The sequence below is a fragment of the Oncorhynchus masou genome, chromosome 26 (assembly GCF_036934945.1).
Source record: "Oncorhynchus masou masou isolate Uvic2021 chromosome 26, UVic_Omas_1.1, whole genome shotgun sequence".
Taxonomy (NCBI): Eukaryota; Metazoa; Chordata; class Actinopteri; order Salmoniformes; family Salmonidae; genus Oncorhynchus; species Oncorhynchus masou.
Window position 1 is genome coordinate 356,546 of NC_088237.1, and position 19,680 is coordinate 376,225.

Below are 19,680 nucleotides of genomic sequence, written 5' to 3' on the forward strand. Positions count from 1 at the left end.
TCTCATAGAATAGATGCTTCGGCGGTTGTCAGTATTCTCGTTGTAGACTTACATAATTTCTAGCTGCAGACTAGTAATTACGTCTAAGATTTGCTCTTGTTCTCTAGTGATCAATAGACTCAGAGTTTAACCATTTCCAGCCGTGTAGCAAATTCTCCACATGATATGGTCTTTGCCCTTTGGTAGAGCTGTCGTGCCAATTATTTCTACATGTCGCATCAGGAGTGGGTTTTATACTCTGTCGAATAAGGGGCGGTTCTATGACGCCTAATGTGATGTCTGAGCTCACGGGGGTGTGGCCACTGACTAGTTAATCTTTACATGAAAATCCATGTTCTCATTTAGAAGGTTAATATCACATTACATCTTTTCACAAATACGTTTCACAATATTTAGATGTAAACCTGACAGCTGGGAAATGTACACTTTAAGCGATACAGTTATGTGAGTTTCCTGTCCTTCATGAGATCACCAAATGAAACACACTCTTCATAACTGTGCCTTAAGTGTCTACGGACCATTCCCACATTCTCAAAAGTAAAAATATAGCTTAATTCTCCCATTTTGGGGATTAGGAGTTTGGCCAAGAGAGGTGCTTTGTTCTCTTAGACTCTCTCAATACGGCATGGCAGTTTCTAACAGGTATTTATGACCTGTTGAAGCACAAACAGACCCCACAGAGCCCCAGGACAGCAACACAATTAGACCCAACCAAATCATGAGAAAACAAAAGCGCCACTCGAACGAGAAGGGGAGCCACCTTCGGTCGGAGTCATGACAACAGACAGATTATTTCACTTATAATTCACTGTTTCACAATTCCAGTGGGTCAGAAGTTTACATACACTAAGTTGACTGTGCCTTTAAACAGCTTGGAAAATTCTGTCATGGTTTTAAAGCTTCTGGTAGGCTAATAAGCATCATTTGAGTCACTTGGAGGTGTACCCAAACTCAGTGCCTCTTTGCTTGACATCATCCTAAAATCAAATAAATCAGCCAAGACCTGAGAAAAAAAACTGTAGACCTCCACAAGTCTGGTTCATCCTTGGGAGCAAATCCCAAATGCCTGAAGGTACCACGATCATCTGTGCAAACAATAGTATGCAAGTAGAAACACCATGGGACCACGCAGCCGTCATACCGCTCAGGAAGGAGACACGTTCTGTCTCCTAGAGATGAACGTACTTTAGTGCGAATAGTGCTAATCAATCCCAGAACAACAGCAAAGGACCTTGTGAAGATGCTGGAGGAAACAGGTACAAAAGTATCGATATCCACAGTAAAACAAGTCCTATATCGACATAACCTGAAAGAACGTTCAGCAAGGAAGAAGCCACTATTCCAAAACTGCCATAAAAAAGCCAGACTACAGTTTGCAATGGCACATGGGGGCAAATATCCTACTTTTTGGAGAAATGTCCTCTGGTCTGATGAAACAAAAAATAACTGTTTGGCCTTGCAATCCGAAGGACATCATCCCATCCGTGAAACACCGGGGTGGCAGCATCATGTTGTGGGTGTGCTTTGCTGCAGGAGGGACTGGTGCACTTCACAAAATAGATGTCATCATAAGGGAGGAAATTAATGTGGATATATTGAAGCAACACCTCAGGACATCTGTCATGTCTTATTATGTCTGTTCCTGTCCTTTCTCTTCACTCTGTCTCTCTCTGCTGGTCTTATTAGGTTACCTTCTCTTTCTCTCCTTCTCCAACTGTTCCTCATCTCTCCTAAATAGCTCGTTCACCCTTTCCCCACCTGTTCCCTTTTTTCCCTCTGATTAGGTCTCTATTTCTCTCTCTGTTCCTGCTACTTTCGGTGTCAGATTCTCGTTTGTGTTTCTCATGCCAGAAGCAAGCTATCGTCTCGTTTGCTTCCTCCTAGTCCTATCCTGTCGGAGTCTGCCAGGCAGGTGCATCCTGTACACTTCTAACTGTCTTTCGTTTGCACTGTGTCCAGTTCATCATATGCTACGTGTGATCAGGTACCACCGTTCCTCTGTGACCCGCACCGACCCAGAGCGACCTGCAGCCTGTCGCCGCTACCCAGCTATTCATCAGAGGGACTTTATGTTTCATTTGTCGCCCTCTCTGCGGGTAGTCTATTGTGCCATTGACAACGTCGGAAGAGGATCTATGCCATTCCTGTTTTCTCATTAAAAGAACTCTGTTTCTGTTAAACCGCTTTTGGGTCTTCACTCAAGTGCATAACAACATCAGTCAGGATGTCAAAACTTGGTCGCAAATGGGTCTTCCAAATGAACAATGACCCCAAGCATACTTACAAAGTTGTGGCAAAATGGCTCAAGGACAACAAAGTCAAGGTATTGGAGTGGCCATCACAAGCTCTGACCTCAATCCAATAGAAAATGCGTGGGAAGAACTGAAATGGTGTGTGTGAGCAAGGAGGCCTACAAACCTGACTCAGCTACACCAGCTCTGTCAGAAGGAATGGGTCAAAATTCACCCAAGTTATTGTGTGAAGCTTGTGGAAGGCTACCCAAAACGTTTGCCCCAAGTTTAAATTGTTTAAGGCAATGCTACCAATTACTAATTGAATGTATATAACCTTCTAACCCACTGGGAATGTGATGAAATAAATAAAAGCTGAAATGTATCATTCTCTACTATTATTCTGACATTTCACATTCTTAAAATAAAGTGGTGATCCTAACTGAACTAAGACAGGAAATGTTTTACAAGGATTAAATGTCAGGAATTGGGAAAACTGAGTTTAAATGTATTTGGCTAAGGTGTATGTAAACTTCCGACTTCAACTGTATCAATGATGTCGCTCTTGCTGCTGGTGATTCTCTGAACCACCTCTACGCAGACAACACCATTTTGTATACATCTGACCCTTCTTTGGACAAAAGAGCTTCAATGCCATACAACACTTCTTCCGTGGCCTCCAACTGCTCTTAAATGCTAGTAAATCTAAATGCATGCTCTTCAACCGATCGCTGCCTGCACCTGCCTGCCCGCCTGACTAGCATCACTACTCTGGACGGTTCTGATTTAGAATATGTGGTCAACTACAAATACAGTGCCTTGCGAAAGTATTCGGCCCCCTTGAAATTTGCGACCGTTTGCCACATTTCAGGCTTCAAACATAAAGATATAAAACTGCATTTTTTTGTGAAGAATCAACAACAAGTGGGACACAATCATGAAGTGGAACGACATTTATTGTATATTTCAAACTTTTTTAACAAATCAAAAACTGAAAAATTGGGCGTGCAAAATTATTCAGCCCCTTTACTTTCAGTGCAGCAAACTCTGTCCAGAAGTTCAGTGAGTATCTCTGAATGATCCAATGTTGACCTAAATGACTAATGATGATAAATACAATCCACCTGTGTGTAATCAAGACTCCGTATAAATGCACCTGCACTGTGATAGTCTCAGAGGTCCGTTAAAAGCGCAGAGAGCATCATGAAGAACAAGGAACACACCAGGCAGGTCCGAGATACTGTTGTAAAGAAGTTTAAAGCCGGATTTGGATACAAAAAGATTTCCCAAGCTTTAAACATCCCAAGGAGCACTGTGCAAGCGATAATATTGAAATGGAAGGAGTATCAGACCACTGCAAATCTACCAAGACCTGGCCGTCCCTCTAAACTTTCAGCTCATACAAGGAGAAGACTGATCAGAGATGCAGCCAAGAGGCCCATGATCACTCTGGATGAACTGCAGAGATCTACAGCTGAGGTGGGAGACTGTCCATAGGACAACAATCAGTCGTATATTGCACAAATCTGGCCTTTATGGAAGAGTGGCAAGAAGAAAGCCATTTCTTAAAGATATCCACAAAAAGTGTTGTTTAAAGTTTGCCACAAGCCACCTGGGAGACACACCAAACATGTGGAAGAAGGTGCTCTAGTCAGATGAAACCAAAATTGAACTTTTTGGCAACAATGCAAAACGTTATGTTTGGCATAAAAGCAACACAGCTCATCACCCTGAACACACCATACCCACTGCCAAACATGGTGGTGGCAGCATCATGGTTTGGCCCTGCTTTTCTTCAGCAGGGACAGGGAAGATGGTTAAAATTGATGGGAAGATGGATGGAGCCAAATACAGGACCATTCTGGAAGAAAACCTGATGGAGTCTGCAAAAGACCTGAGACTGGGACGGAGATTTGTCTTCCAACAAGACAATGATCCAAAACATAAAGCAAAATCTACAATGGAATGGTTCAAAAATAAACATATCCAGGTGTTAGAATGGCCAAGTCAAAGTCCAGACCTGAATCCAATCGAGAATCTGTAGAAAGAACTGAAAACTGCTGTTCACAAATGCTCTCCATCCAACCTCACTGAGCTCGAGCTGTTTTGCAAGGAGGAATGGGGAAAAATTTCAGTCTCTCGATGTGCAAAACTGCCTGGTCAGTCTGTCATGGAAAGAGCAGGTGTTCAATGTTTTGTACACTCAATGTCTGTCTCTCTCTCTCAGATTCAATTTGAATGTAATTGATGGAGAGAGAGACTATTTCAGAGTGCTCGTGTGCACACTGATTTAAAGTAACGATATTCAGGTGAGATGCTGATTTAAGAATGCAGCTGAAATTGAAACAATCATAATCTTTACAATAAAATAAAAGGTGACCCCAGAAAGCCAGATGGAAATGTGTAAATTAGATGTGCATTCAGTCCTTATATTACTATATATATATATTACTTATTATACTTATACTTACTTATTACTTATATATTACCATATGCTGCAGCAACTGTAGGAACCACAATGGAAATAAGTCCCTGACTTTATTGTGCAATCTCGGTCACTTTTAAAATTGTGTATATATATATGCTGTTGTTTTTTTACTGACAAATAAAATAAATCAATAAATCCGAGCTGTGCACCAGCAATTTGATGAATGGAGAAAACACCAAAACGTTTAATGACATTCAGAGATTGTCAAGCCATGCCTTTGATACTGGGTAAGCCTACAAGGTAGGAAGGGGTGTGTTTTCTGTTAGTCAAGATTGACATCGTCTACTCATTCTGGTGTTGAAAACGCAAACCATGATACGGAAGTGCCCGAAGTATGTATGTTTTTTGTTTATTGGTTGTGTGGTGGCACAGAAAACTATTGGTGGGGGAAAAATGGCAATATGTATTGTAATTATAAATATGGCATCAAATTGTTGAAAATCAGATTTCTCCCGAGCTGATCATTGTCTGCACCCGGCTCTGATAGTGAAGTAATGAAACAGGCAGTGAGATTCTAGTCCATGGTGGTCAGCAAACCATTAACCTTCTGGCCCGTAGACATGCATGGCACATAGATATCTATGTTTATAAACACAGGGTCGCTACAGTTATTGTGATTATAACCATTATTTTGAGTTAATTCTATGAGGGGGGAGGGTGTTCAATGTATTTTACAGTACAAGAGGAGGGTCGTGTAAAAATATTTGTAAAGTTGGGGAGGGGGTGCATTTTGTACTGGGCAGATGGCGGACAGCGTGTATGGCATCGTGTGGGCAAATGGTTTGCTGATGTAATTTATGTGAACAGAGTGCCCCATGGTGGAGGTGCGGTTCTGGAATAAGCTACGGACACAAACACAATTGCATTTTATCAATGGCAATTTTAATGCACAGAGATACCGTGACGAGATCCTGAGGCCCATTATTGTGCCATTCATCCGACGCCCTCCTCTCATGTTTCAGCATGATGATGCACGACTCCATGTCGCAAGGATCTGTACACAATTCCTGGAAGCTGAAAATGTCCCAGTTCCTCCATGGCCTGCATGCTCACCAGAATGCCACATATTGATCATGTTTGGGATTCTCTGGGTCGAAGTGTACGACAGCATGTTCCAGTTCCCACCAATATCCAGCAACTTCACACAGCCATTGAAGAGGAGTGGGACAATATGCCACAGGCCACAATCAACAGCCTGGTCAACTCAAAGGAGACGTGTCACATGCATGAGGAAACTGGTGGTCACACCAGATACTGACCAGTGTCACGCCCTGGCCATAGAGAGGCTTTTTATTCTCTATTTTGGCTAGGCCAGGGTGTGACTAGGGTGGGCATTCTATGTCCTTTTTTTCTATGTTTTGTATTTCTATGTCTTGGCCTGGTATGGTTCTCAATCAGGGACAGCAGTCTATCGTTGTCGCTGATTGAGAACCATACTTAGGTACCCTTTTCCCCCCACCTGTTTTGTGGGAAGTTAACTTTGTCTTTGATCAGGGCACATAACCCAAAACTTCACGGTTTGGTTTTGTTCTTTGTTTTCCCACTGAGCACAAACTGGTTGAATGTCGGCGTCATTTTCAATAAAGAGAGAATGTACGCTTACCATGCTGCACCTTGGTCCAGTCTATCAGCCAGCCGTGACACCAGCCCATACTTTTTTTGAACAGATGCATATCTGCATTCCCGCCATTATTTCAATTGACTGATTTCCTTATGAACTAACTCAGTAAAATATTTGAAATTATTGCAGGTGCATTTAGATTTTTGTTGAGTGTAGATTAACACAAAGTTCAAATGTCATAGGCCTATGTATGTTTTTATGTTATCACTTATCATAATTACATACCTTGTGAAATATGTCATACCTAGGGCTGTTGCGTTGACTATATTACCGCCACACCAGCAGTCACGTCTGCAGTAAAATTCCACGTGACCGTTGAGTCACGGTAATCTCTGCATATGCACTATGGACATTCATTGGTCAAAAGCAAGTTTGGGTAACCATCAGGTCCTAATGGTCTGGTACTCAGGGCTCTATTGTCCCTCCACCAGATTTGAATGGTCTGGTACTCAGGGCTCTATTGTCCATCCACCAGGTCCTAACTGTCTGGTACTCAGGGCTCTATCTCAGGGCTCAATTGAGAATAGTCTGATGGGTGAAAATATGACCACTTGAGGCGAGAACTGCGTGTGCAGCCTGAGGCAAGGAACAGAGCGCAAGCTCTTTTTGGACATTCTCAAATCATCAGTAGCCAATAGTCGCAACATGCAGCTGACATGTTTGGATTTCTAAAACATTCTAAGGTTTGTATCATTCACAACTAAAGTTGCTAAATAATTCTAAATCTAGCATATAGGGCCTGTTTCAAGTCAACATAGCCACTTCATATGCGCACTCGTTTCAGAAGGCACAGGTCTACGAATACATGTTCTGCACGTAATAATACCAGTGTATTTATTTGTATTCTTATATGTATAGGTGATATACAATACCAGTCGAAAGTTTGGACACACCTACTCATTCAAGGGGTTTTCTTTATTTGTACTATTTTCTGTAAAATAATAGTGAAGAAATAAAAACAATGGAATAACACATGGAATTATGTAGTAACCAAAAAAGTGTTAAACAAATCCAAATATATTTTAGATTCTTCAAAGTAGCCACCCTTTGCCTTGAGAGCTTTGCACACACTTGGCATTCTCTCAACCAGCTTCATGAGGAATGCTTTTCCAACAGTCTTGAAGGAGTTCCCACATATGCTGAGCACTTGTTGGCTGCTTTTCCTTCACTCTGCAGTCCAACTCATCCCAAACCATCTCAATCTGGGTTGAGGTCGGGTGATTGTGGAGGCCAGGTCATCTAATGCAGCACTCCATCACTCTCATTTGTGGTCAAATAGCCCTTACACAGACTAGAGGTGTGTTTTGGGTCATTGTCCTGTTGAAAAACAAATGATAGTCCCACTAAGTGCAAACCAGATGGGATGACGTATCGCTGCACAATGCTGGTTAAGTGTGCCTTTAATTCTGAATAAATCACAGACAGTGTCACCAGCAAAGCACCATCACACCTCCTCCTCACACAGCGGTTGGAACTAAAAATCACTGATTCATCAGACCAAAAGACAGATTTCCACCAGTCTCATGGCATTGCTCGTGGTTCTTGGCCCAAGCCAGTCTCTTCTTCTTATTGGTGTCCTTAAGTAGTGGTTTCTTTGCAGCAATTCGACCATGAAAGCCTGCTTCACACAGTCTCCTCTGAACAGTTGATTTTGAGATGTGTCTGTTACTTGAACTCTGTGAAGCATTTATTTGGGCTGCAATTTCTTCAATGAACTTTGCAGAGTTACCTCTGCAGCAGAGGTAACTCTGGGTCTTCCTTTCCTGTGATGGTCCTCATGAGTGCCAGTTTCATCATAGCGCTTGATGGTTTTTGCAACTGCACTTGAAGAAACTTTAAAAGTTCTTGAAATTTTCCAGATTGACTGACCTTCATGTCTTGAAGTAATGGACTGTCGTTTCTTTTTGCTAATTTGAGCTGTACTTGCCATAATATGGACTTGGTCTTTTACCAAATAGGGCTATCTTCTGTATACCACCTCTACCTTGTCACAACACAACTGATTGGCTCGAACGCATTAAGAAGGAAAGACATTCCACAAATTAACTTTTAACAAGCACACCTGTTAATTGAAATGCATTCCAGGTGACTACATCATGAAGCTGGGTAAAGAGAATGCCAAGAGTGTGCAAAGCTGTCATCAAGGCAAGGGGTGGCTACTTTGAAGAATCTCAAATATAAAATATATTTGGATTTGTTTAACACTTTTTTTGGTTGCTACATGATTCCAAATGTGTTATTTCATAGTTTTGATGTCCCCAGTCTTCACTACTATTCTACAATGTAAAGAAAGACTCTGGATTGAGTTGGTCTGTCCAAACTTTTGACTGGTACTGTGAATTTGTGTTACCAACATGTACATTGATTATATAAAGCTCTGTCCTTACCTGTATAGGTGATATATAACTGTGTTGTTACCTACAGTGTATTTGGAAAGTATTCACACCCCTTGACCTTTTCCAAGTGTTGTTATGTTACAGCCTTATTCTAAAATGGATTAAATCGTTTTTTCCCCAACATCAATCTACACACAATACACTAAATGTTTGCAATTTTTTTTTAAATGATACAACATTTACATAAGTATTCAGACCCTTTATTCAGTACTTTGTTGAAACACCTTTGGCAGCAATTACAGCCTTGAGTCTTCTTGGGTATGACCCTACAAGCTTGGCACACCTGTATTTGGGGAGTTTCTCCCATTCTTCTCTGCAGAACCTCTCAAGCTCTGTCAAGTTGGATGGGGAGCGTTGCTGCACAGCTATTTTCGGGCTCTCCAGAGATGTTCGGGCTCTGGCTCTGGCTGGGCCAGTCAAGGACATTCAGAGACTTGTCCCAAAGCCATTCCTGTGTTGTCTTGGCTGTGTGCTTAGGGTTGTCCTGTTGGAAAGTGAACCTTCGCCCCAATCAGAGGTCCTGAGTGCTCTGGAGCAGGTTTTCATCAAGGATCTCTCTGTACTTTGCTCCGTTCATCTTTCCGTCAACCTGACTAGTCACTCAGTCCCTGCTGCTGAAAAACGCCACCACCATGTTTCACTGTAGGGATGGTAACAGGTTTCCTCCAGAGTTGAGGCTTGGCATTCAGGCCAAAGAGTTCAATCTTTGTTTTATGAGACCAGAGAATCTTGTTTCTCATTGTCGGAGAGTCTTTAGGTGCCTTATGGCAAACTCCAAGTGGGCTGTCATGTGTCTTTTACTGACGAGTGGTGTGGTGGTTAATTTCTGGATTATCAAATGAGGAGAGAAACTTATCACACAAGTCAGCGTTATACCTAAACTGAATCTTTATTAGTGAGAGCATTGCAATAGCGGTGGCTGGTTGACGAATCAACCTCAGATGATTCATTGAGAGCCACCACACAAAGGCTACTGAGATCTTTTATAGCAAAGATCCACCCCCTAGTCTACATAACAAACCACAGATGTTTAGAACGTGTCACAAGGTGAGACATTTTAAATGAGAAAGGAGCATCCTGTAGCCAGATAGCGTTCGCTATAAATTATTGTTCAGTTTGGCCCCTAAGACGAGGTTCCGATCTCATTCCTGGTACTGAGGTTGATTCGCCAACCAGCACAAAAATACAAAAATACCAACTCATCCAATGGCATAAATCAATTGTCAACTCCAGATACTCCAATCTCAAGTAAAACCCCTCCTCGACAAGCTCACCGAGGGGAGTAAGCCTCTAGGTCAAACACTATCCCAGGATAAGTGCAACATCAGAGATGACATACAATGTTTCCAGACACTACCACACACATCCCCCAATGCCAAATAAGGGAGTGACTGGACAGACATTGTGGAGACAAGTAATAGGTTCCCCATGAATCGCGCCATCCCTTCACATGGGTAAAGACATGGGTATAGGTAAAGACACATTCACATATGAAGACAATGTTCCCCCCTGTCCTCTTCCCTTTCTGATATTCTGCATATCACCAGGGACATGTGAAAGACAAACCTGACCTCTCCCCTCTCTGGGCCCCAGGTGACTGAAGAAGTGCAACTGCCAACACCAGAGTTCGAAAGGATCCATTCTAATAACAAGTATATCACATAAGCATATTATGCAGATAAGACATCTTAATTATCTATGTTACCCAACTAATTCTGATTCTTCCACCACAGTGGCTTCCATTTGGACACTCTACCATAGAGACCTGATTGGTGGAGTGCTGCAGAGATGGTTGTCCTTCTGGAAGTTTCTCTCATCTCCACAGAGGAACTCTGGAGCTCTGTCAGAGTGACCATCGGGTTCTTGGTCACCTCCCTGACCAAGGCCCTTCTTCCCTGATTGCTCAGTTTGGCCGGGTGGCCAGCACTAGGAAGAGTCTTGTTGGTTCAAAACTTCTTCCATTAAAGAATGATGGAGGCCACTGTATTCTTGGGGACCTTCACTACTGCAGAAATGTTTTGGTACCCATCCCCAGATCTGTACCTCGATACAATCCTGTCTCGGAGCACTATGGACAATTCCTTCTACCTTATATGGCTTGGTTTTTGCTCTGACATGCACTGTCAACTGTGGGACCTTATATAGACAGGTGTGTGTGCCTTTCCAAATCATGTCCAATACATTGAATTTACCACAGGTAAATGGCAACAGGATGCACCTGAGCTTAATTTTGAGTTTCATAACAAAGAGTCTGAATACTTATTGTTGAGTTTACATACACCTTAGCCAAATACATTTAAACTCAGTTCTACACAATTCCTAGTAAAAATGTCCTGTCTTAGGTCAGTTAGGATCACCACTTTATTTTAAGAATGTGAAATGTCAGAATAATAGTAGAGGGAATGATTTATTTCAGCTTTTATTTCTTTCATCACATTCCCAGTGGATCAGAAGTTTACATACACTCAATTAGTATTTGGTAGCATTGCCTTTAAATAGTTTAACTTGGGTCAAACGTTTTGGGTAGCCTTCCACAAGCTTCCCACAACTTGCTGGCCTATTCCTCCTGGCAGAGCTGGTGTAGCTGAGTCAGGTCTGTAGGCCTCCTTGCTCTCACATGCCTTTTCAGTTCTGTCCACACATTTTCAATAGGATTGAGGTCAGGGTTTGTGCCCACTCCAATACCTTGACTTTGTTGTCCTTATGCCATTTTGCCACAACTTTGGAAGTATGCTTGGGGTCATTGTCCATTTGGAAGACCATTTTCAACCAAGCTTTATTAACTTCCTGACTGATGTTTTGAGATGTTGCTTCAATATATCTACATAATTTTCCTACCTCATTATGCCATCTATTTTGTGAAGAGCACCAGTCCCTCCTGCAGCAAAGCACCCCCATAACATGATGCTGCCACCCCCGTGCTTCACGGTTGGGATGGTGTTCTTCGGCTTGCAAGCCTCCCCCTTTGTCCTCCAAACATAATGATGGTAATTATGGCCAAACAGTTCTATTTTTGTTTTATCAGACCAGAGGACATTTCTCCAAAAAGTACGATCTTTGTCCCCATGTGCAGTGGCAACCCGTTAGTCTGGCTTTTTTTATGGCAGTTTTTGAGCAGGGGCTTCTTCCTTGCTGAGCGGCCTTTCAGGTTATGTCGATATAGGACTCGTTTTACTGTGGATATAGATACTTTTGTTTCTGTTTCCTCCAGCATCTTCACAAGGTCCTTTGCTGTTGTTCTGGGATTGATTTTCACTTTTTGCGCCAAAGTACATTTATCTTTAGGAGACAGAACGTGTATCTTTCCTGAGCGGTATGATGGCTGCGTGGTCCCATGGTGTTTATACTTTCGTACTATTGTTTGTACAGATGAATGTGGTACCTTCAGGCGTTTGGAAATTGCACCCAAGGATGAACCAGACTTGTGGAGGTCTACAGTTTTTTTCTTAGGTCTTGGCTGATTTCTTTTGATTTTCCCATGATGTCAAGCAAAGAGGCACTGAGTTTGAAGGTAGGCCTTGAAATACATCCACAGATATACCTCCAGTTTAGTAAAATTATGTACATTAGCCTATCAGAAGCTTCTAAAGCCGTGACATAATTTTCTGGAATTTTCCAAGCTGCTTAAAGGCACAGTCATCTTAGTGTATGTAAACTTCTGACCCACTGGAATTGTGATACAGTGAATAAGTGAAAAGGTCTGTCTGTACAAAATTGTTGGGAAAATTACTTGTGTCATACACAAAGTAGATGTCCTAGCCGACTTGCCAAAACTATAGTTTGACAAGAAATTTGTGGAGTGGTTGAAAAATTAGTTTTAATGACTCCAACCTAAGTGTATGTAAACATCCTACTTCAACTCTATGTAAATCAGGTATTTAAAAAAAATAAAAAAATAAAAATTGCAAATATAAAAAATATAAAAAAAGTTTTCGCTTTGTCATTATGGGGTATTGAGGACATTTTTTTTATTTAATCAATTTTAGAAAAAGGCTGTAACTTAACAAAATGTGGGAAAAGTCCGGGGTCTGAATACTTTCCGAATGCAAGGTAAGTCGCCCTGGATTAGAGTTTCTGCTAAATGACTCAAATTTAAATTTATATAAAGCATAAACCTGTGCTGTTACCTATATATGTTGTATAAAGCTGTGTTCTTACCTGTAATAGGTGATACAATGTTGTGTTGTTACCTGTCCTGCAGGTGATGGCATCAGACGACCACCGCTTCCTGTCCAGCTCTCTGTACAGCACAGGTGTTCTGGTGGCCTGGGACCCTTCCCCCTTTTCTGCTGACCTCAGCCAGGTATGACTTGAGGAGAGTAAATACCAGTAGAGATCATTAGAGGCCAATAAATACTACTCATGACCAATAAAAACTTTTCAAAACCAGTAAAGATTGAGTGTAAAGACCAGTCAAGACTAGTCAAGAACAATCAAGACCAGTAAAGATCATTAACCCCCTAGAGTTGATGTCCATGCCCCCGCGGAAATCTATTTCGCTTAATAAAAACATCCCCGTCAAAATCCGTCTGCAACAAAAATGTGTTGTTTTGCAACGACTCAATCCACCGCATCCACCGATGTTGGACTTTCGATCATAGCGTCATCTCTCAGTGGTGTAAAGTACTTAAGTAAAGAATTATTTAAAGTACTAGGTAAGTAGTTTTTAGGGGCATTTGTACTTTACTATTTATATTTTAGAACATTTTTACTACACTACATTCCTAAAGAAAATAATGTACTTTAACTCCATGCATTTATTCTGACACCCAAATGTTCTGCCACAACTTTGGAAGTATGCTTAGCAGGACAGGAAAATTGTCCAATTCACTTACATCCCTGGTCATCTGTACTGCCTCTGATCTAGTGAGCTCACTTAACAGAAATGCTTGGTTTATAAATTGTGACCGACCGGCTCAAATAAGTCTTATGTAGCAAAATTTGAAATGGTATTATTTACTTTGGATAGAGTAGAGACTCAGAGCTACAAAATGGTATAACATACACTGCATTTGAGAAACAATGGGAAAGTCATTTTTCTTTGAAAGTTGATAAACTTGTAAACTCACTTTTGAGAAAATGGCCTTTGAATGTTTTGGTACTACTACTGGAGAGCCCTTCTTTAACTACACCCATTCAGCATCGTTCACACCCTCTGAAGCTTTAGCCCCACACAACTCTTTAAGGGTTGATCCGAGCGTTCTGTACTAACAACAGCAATCAAGCACCCCTGTAAAGTTCTTTATTATACACAGATTCAAACAAATGTGTATTTATACACAATTGATAACACAATTGATAACAAATGTGTATTTATATGGACCCTGATGTAACTTTCATTGTTAATTTGTTTATTTTTCATGGCAGATTTATCCATAAAATGATGTGGGCAGAGAACAAACCCCTCTTCACATTCTTTAAGATAGAATTGAAATATTATTTTGAAATGATCAGTAAGTGTAAAAACAAAAAAAGCAATACGCTCCAGAAAATGTTTTGACAAATTGAAAATACATCTCGATATGTAATACCTCTGTCTGTTAATTGTATGTACTCTTGTTTGCATATTCCTGTTTTTGTTTTGTTCATAATAATATTAACTTCTCATGGGCAGGTGGGACGGTATTATAAATATTTAACTTCCATAAAATCAATAGTGTAATACATCAAAATAAAGCTTCACTTCTTGTTAAGCCAGCCGCTGTGTCAGATTTCAAAAATGCTTTATGGCGAAAGCAAACCATGTGATTATCTGAGGACAGCGGCCCGCATACAAACGCATGAAAAACATATATTTCAACCAGGCAGGTGCGACACGAAAGTCAGAAATAGCGATATAAAAAATGCCTTACCTTTGATTATCTTCTTCTGGTTGCACTCCAAAAGGTCCCTGTTACCCTGTTAATGGTCCTATTGTTCGATAATGTTCTTCTTTATATCCATAAACACTCAGTTAAGCTGGCGCACTTCAGTCAATAATCCACCCATAGCCAAGTCCTCCCAGATTGCAGTTCCAGGCTGGTTTTTGGAAAAATAAGCCAGAAACTGTATTTTTTCTAGGTGGCTCCCAATTTGACGCCCCCCTAGCAATTAAACACTGGAGTGATAGATGTGCAGAAGCGGAATGTGCAAGTAAATATACAGTTAGTGCAAAGGAGCAAAAAAATAAATAACAATATGGGGATAAGGTAGTTGGATGGGCTATGTACAGGTGCAATGATCTGTGAGCTGTGTGTGTCTCCAGCTTCAGTGATTCTTGCAATTCATTCCAGTCATTGGCAGGAGAGAAATGGAAGGGAAGAAGGCCAAAGGAGGAATTGGCTTTGGGGCTGACCAGTGAAATATACCTGCTGGAGCGCGTGCAACGGGTGGGTGCTGCTATGGTGACCAGTGAGCTGAGATAAGGTGGGCTTTACCTAGCAAATATTTAAAGATGACCTGGAGCCAGTAGGTTTGGCAACGAATATGAAGGGAGGGCCAGCCAACGAGAACATACAGGTCGCTGTGGTGGATAGTATATGGGGCTTTGGTGACAAAACGGATGGCACTGTGATACACTACATCCAATTTGCTGAGTAGAGTGTTGGAGGCTATTTTGTAAATGACATTGCCAAAGTCAAGGATCGGTAGGATAGTCAGTTTTACGAGGGTATTCTTGGCAGCATGGCAGAATGGTGTCATCTGCATGGATCAGAGAATCAGAGAATCAACAGCAGCAAGAGCAACATCATTGATGTATACAGAGAAAAGATTTGGCCCGTGAATTTAACTCTGTGGCACCCCCATAGAGACTGCCAGAGCAGAGAAGGTATGGTGGGATTCAAAATGTTCGGTGATCTGTTAATTAACTTGGCTTTTGAAGACCTTAGAAAGGCAGGGTAGGATATATATAGTTCTGTAACAGTTTGTCTAGAGTGTCTCCCCCTTTGAAGAAGGTGATGACCGCGGCAGCTTTCCAATCTTTGGGGATCTCAGACGATACAAAAGAGAGGTTGAACAGGCTAGTAATAGGGATTGCAACAATTGCGTCAGATAATTTTTGAAAAAGAGTGTCCAGATTGTCTAGCCCAGCTTATTTGTAAGGGTCCAGATTTTGCAGCTCTTTCAGAACATCAGCTATCTGGATTTGGGTGAAGAAGAAGAAGAAATGGGAGAGGCTTGGGCAGGTTGCTGTGGGGAGTGCAGGGCTTTTGACCGAGGTAGGGGTAGCCAGGTGAAAAGTATGGCCAGCCATAGAAAAACGCTTATTGAATTTCTCAATTATTGAGGATTTATCGGTGGTGACAGTGTTTCCTAGCCTCAGTACAGTGGGCAGCTGGGGGGAGGGGTTCTTATTCTACATGGATTTTACAGTGTCCTGGAACTTTTTGGAGTTTATGCTACAGGATGCAAATTTCTGTTTGAAAAAGCTAGCCTTTGCTTTCCTAACTGCCTGTGTATATTGGTTCCTAACTTCCCTGAAAAGTTGCATATCTCGGGGGCTATTCAATGCTAATGCAGTACGCCACAGGATGTTTTTGTGCTGGTCAAGGGCAGTCAGGTCTGGAGTGAACCAAGGGCTCTATATCTGTTCCTGGTTCTACATTTTTTGAATGGGGCATGTTTATTTAAGATGGTGAGGAAAGCACTTTTAAAGAATAACCAGGCATCCTCTACTGACGGAATGAGGTCAATATTCTTCCAGGATACCTGGGCCAGATCGATTAGAATGGCCTACCCGCTGAATGTTTTTAGGGAGCGTTTGACAGTGATGAGGGGTGGTCGTTTGACCGCAGACCCATTACGGATGCAGGCAATGAGGAAGTGATCACTGAGATCCTGGTTGAAGACAACAGAGGTGTATTTAGAGGGCAGGTTGGTCAGGATGACCAATATCTATGAGGGTGCCCGTGTTTATGGCTTTGGGGTTGTACCTGGTAGGTTCATTGATCAATTGTGTGAGATTAAGGGCATCTAGCTTAGATGTTAGGACAGCCGGAGTGTTAAGCATGTCCCAGTTTAGGTCACCTAACAGTACGAGCTCTGAAGATAGATAGGGAGCAATCAATTCACATATGGTGTCCAGGGCACAGCTGGGGGCTGAAGGTGGTCTATAAGAAGCGGCAACAGTGATAGACTTGTTTCTGGAAAGGTGGATTTTTTTAAAGTAGAAGCTAGAATTGTTTGGGCACAGACCTGGATAGTATGACAGAACTCTGCAGGCTATCTCTGCAGTAGATTGCAACTTCGCCGACTTTGGCAGTTCTATCTTGTCAAAATTTTTTATATGTTCTAGTTAGGGATGTAAATTTCTGAATTTTTGGTGGCCTTCCTAAGCCAGGATTCAGAAACGGCTAGGACATCCGGGTTGGCAGAGTGTGCTAAAGCAGTGAATAAAACAAACTTAGGGAGGAGGTTACAGAAGTCAAAAAATGAGAGCGCCTGGGCAATGGGAGTGGAGCTAGACGCTGCAGGGCCTGGATAAACCTCTACATCCCCAGAGGAACAGAGGAGGAGTAGACGATTAGAGAGACTTTGTCTCTAGAGACTATTTAAACCAGGGGAGGTCACCACATGTGTGGGAGGTGGAACAAAAGGGCGAGCTAAGTCATATTGATCAGGGCTGGAGGCTCTACACTGAAATAAGACAATAATCACTAACCAGAACAGCAATGGACAAGGCATATTGACATTAGGGAGAGGCATGCATAGCCGAGTAATCATAGGGTCCAGTGAGTAGCTAGGCGAGCTGGAGACACGGCGATTCAGACAGCTAACTGGCCGGGGCTAGCAGGCTAGCAGAAGAGCCTTAGGGGGACATTGCGACGTAAGAGCCTGTGGAAATTCCCTCGGGCGGATTACATCAGCAGACCAGTCGTGATGAATCGGCAGGGCTTCGTGTTGGCAGTAAAAGGGGTCCAGGCCAATTGGCAAAATAGGTATTGTAGCCCAAGGAGTGGCTGATGGACCTCTTCAGCTAGCTGGGAGATGGGCCTAGCACGAGGCTAGCTCCAGGCTAACTAGTGCTTTCTTCGGGACAGAGACGTTAGCCAGGAGTAGCCACTCGCATAGCAGCTAGTTAGCTGCAATGATCCAGGTGAAAAGGTTCAGAGCTTGAGGTAGGAATCCAGAGATGTGGAAATTTGGTGGAGAAAAAGCAGTCCGGTGTGCTCTGGGTTGAATCGCTCTGTGCAGACTGGCAGGAGTTGATCGGGCTAAGGTTAGCTGATGACTGCTAGCAGTGGCTAACTGACAACTAGCTAATAGCTAGTTAGCTGGCTAGCTTCTGTTGGGGGTTCCAGTTTTAAAGTATAGAAAATAGGAAGCAAAGGATCCAAAGGCCTTTTTGTGTTTATCGTTGACACTGATAAAAGACTGGCATATTCCTTCATGGTCCAGTCTGTCCAGTTTCTCCTGGTGCACATGACACATGGCCACATTATTTGGCCTTGTCTGACTCATTGATGATCTAAGCCATGTCTTAAGCCTCCTCAGAGCACTAAAACTCCTCTCACGACCCCTAAGCCTTACTAAAGCTTCCACCTGCCTAAAGAGACCATCTTACCTCTGGCACCATTTCCCCAGTAATGCTATCAACATCTGAGCTCGTTTTATATGTGTAATTAGCCCCAAATATGGCCAGCTGCACCTGCAGTAGTCTTGAATTTTCAAGCTGCTGCAGCTTTTGGAATCCAGCTTGACCAAACCTCTCCAAGGTATTGTAGAATTGGGCTCTGTACAAAGACTGGGCATCTGGATGGATATGGGCAGCAGCCTGACCAGTGTAAAGCTTTGTAGATTTGCGGATATGAGGCATCTGAATAAGTTGTAGGTCCAACTTTATTGCTATAGCAGTTGCTTTTGCGAACAAGACATCAATGTGCTCCTCCATCCGCTTGCCCTTCATGCTTGTTTTGACATACATTTACATTTACATTTAAGTCATTTAGCAGACGCTCTTATCCAGAGCGACTTACAAATTGGTGAATTCACCTTCTGACATCCAGTGGAACAGCCACTTTACAATAGTGCATCTAAATCATTAAGGGGGGGTGGTGAGAAGGATTACTTATCTTATCCTAGGTATTCCTTGAAGAGGTGGGGTGTCAGGTGTCTCCGGAAGGTGGTGATTGACTCCGCTGTCCTGGCGTCGTGAGGGAGTTTGTTCCACCATTGGGGGCCAGAGCAGCGAACAGTTTTGACTGGGCTGAGCGGGAACTGTACTTCCTCAATGGTAGGGAGGCGAGCAGGCCAGAGGTGGATGAACGCAGTGCCCTTGCTTGGGTGTAGGGCCTGATCAGAGCCTGGAGGTACTGCGGTGCCGTTCCCCTCACAGCTCCGTAGGCAAGCACCATGGTCTTGTAGCGGATGCGAGCTTCAACTGGAAGCCAGTGGAGAGAGCGGAGGAGCGGGGTGACGTGAGAGAACTTGGGAAGGTTGAACACCAGACGGGCTGCGGCGTTCTGGATGAGTTGTAGGGGTTTAATGGCACAGGCAGGGAGCCCAGCCAACAGCGAGTTGCAGTAATCCAGACGGGAGATGACAAGTGCCTGGATTAGGACCTGCGCCGCTTCCTGTGTGAGGCAGGGTCGTACTCTGCGGATGGTAGAGCATGAACCTACAGGAACGGGCCACCGCCATGATGTTGGTTGAGAACGACAGGGTGTTGTCCAGGATCACGCCAAGGTTCTTAGCGCTCTGGGAGGAGGACACAATGGAGTTGTCAACCGTGATGGCGAGATCATGGAACGGGCAGTCCTTCCCCGGGAGGAAGAGCAGCTCCGTCTTGCCGAGGTTCAGCTTGAGGTGGTGATCCGTCATCCACACTGATATGTCTGCCAGACATGCAGAGATGCGATTGCCACCTGGTCATCAGAAGGGGGAAAGGAGAAGATTAATTGTGTGTCGTCTGCATAGCAATGATAGGAGAGACCATGTGAGGTTATGACAGAGCCAAGTGACTTG

General features: G+C 42.9%; 1 protein-coding gene across 2 annotated transcripts in view; it reads left to right on the forward strand.

The window, feature by feature from the left end:
• st6gal1 (ST6 beta-galactosamide alpha-2,6-sialyltranferase 1) overlaps positions 1–19,680 on the forward strand; it is a 159,434-nt gene that overhangs the window by 88,082 nt on the left and 51,672 nt on the right. For both annotated transcript variants that reach the window (XM_064938034.1, XM_064938035.1), the window contains one exon: positions 12,938–13,039. In XM_064938034.1, the coding sequence (XP_064794106.1) occupies positions 12,938–13,039 (102 nt within the window). The remainder of the gene's footprint in view (positions 1–12,937; positions 13,040–19,680) is intronic.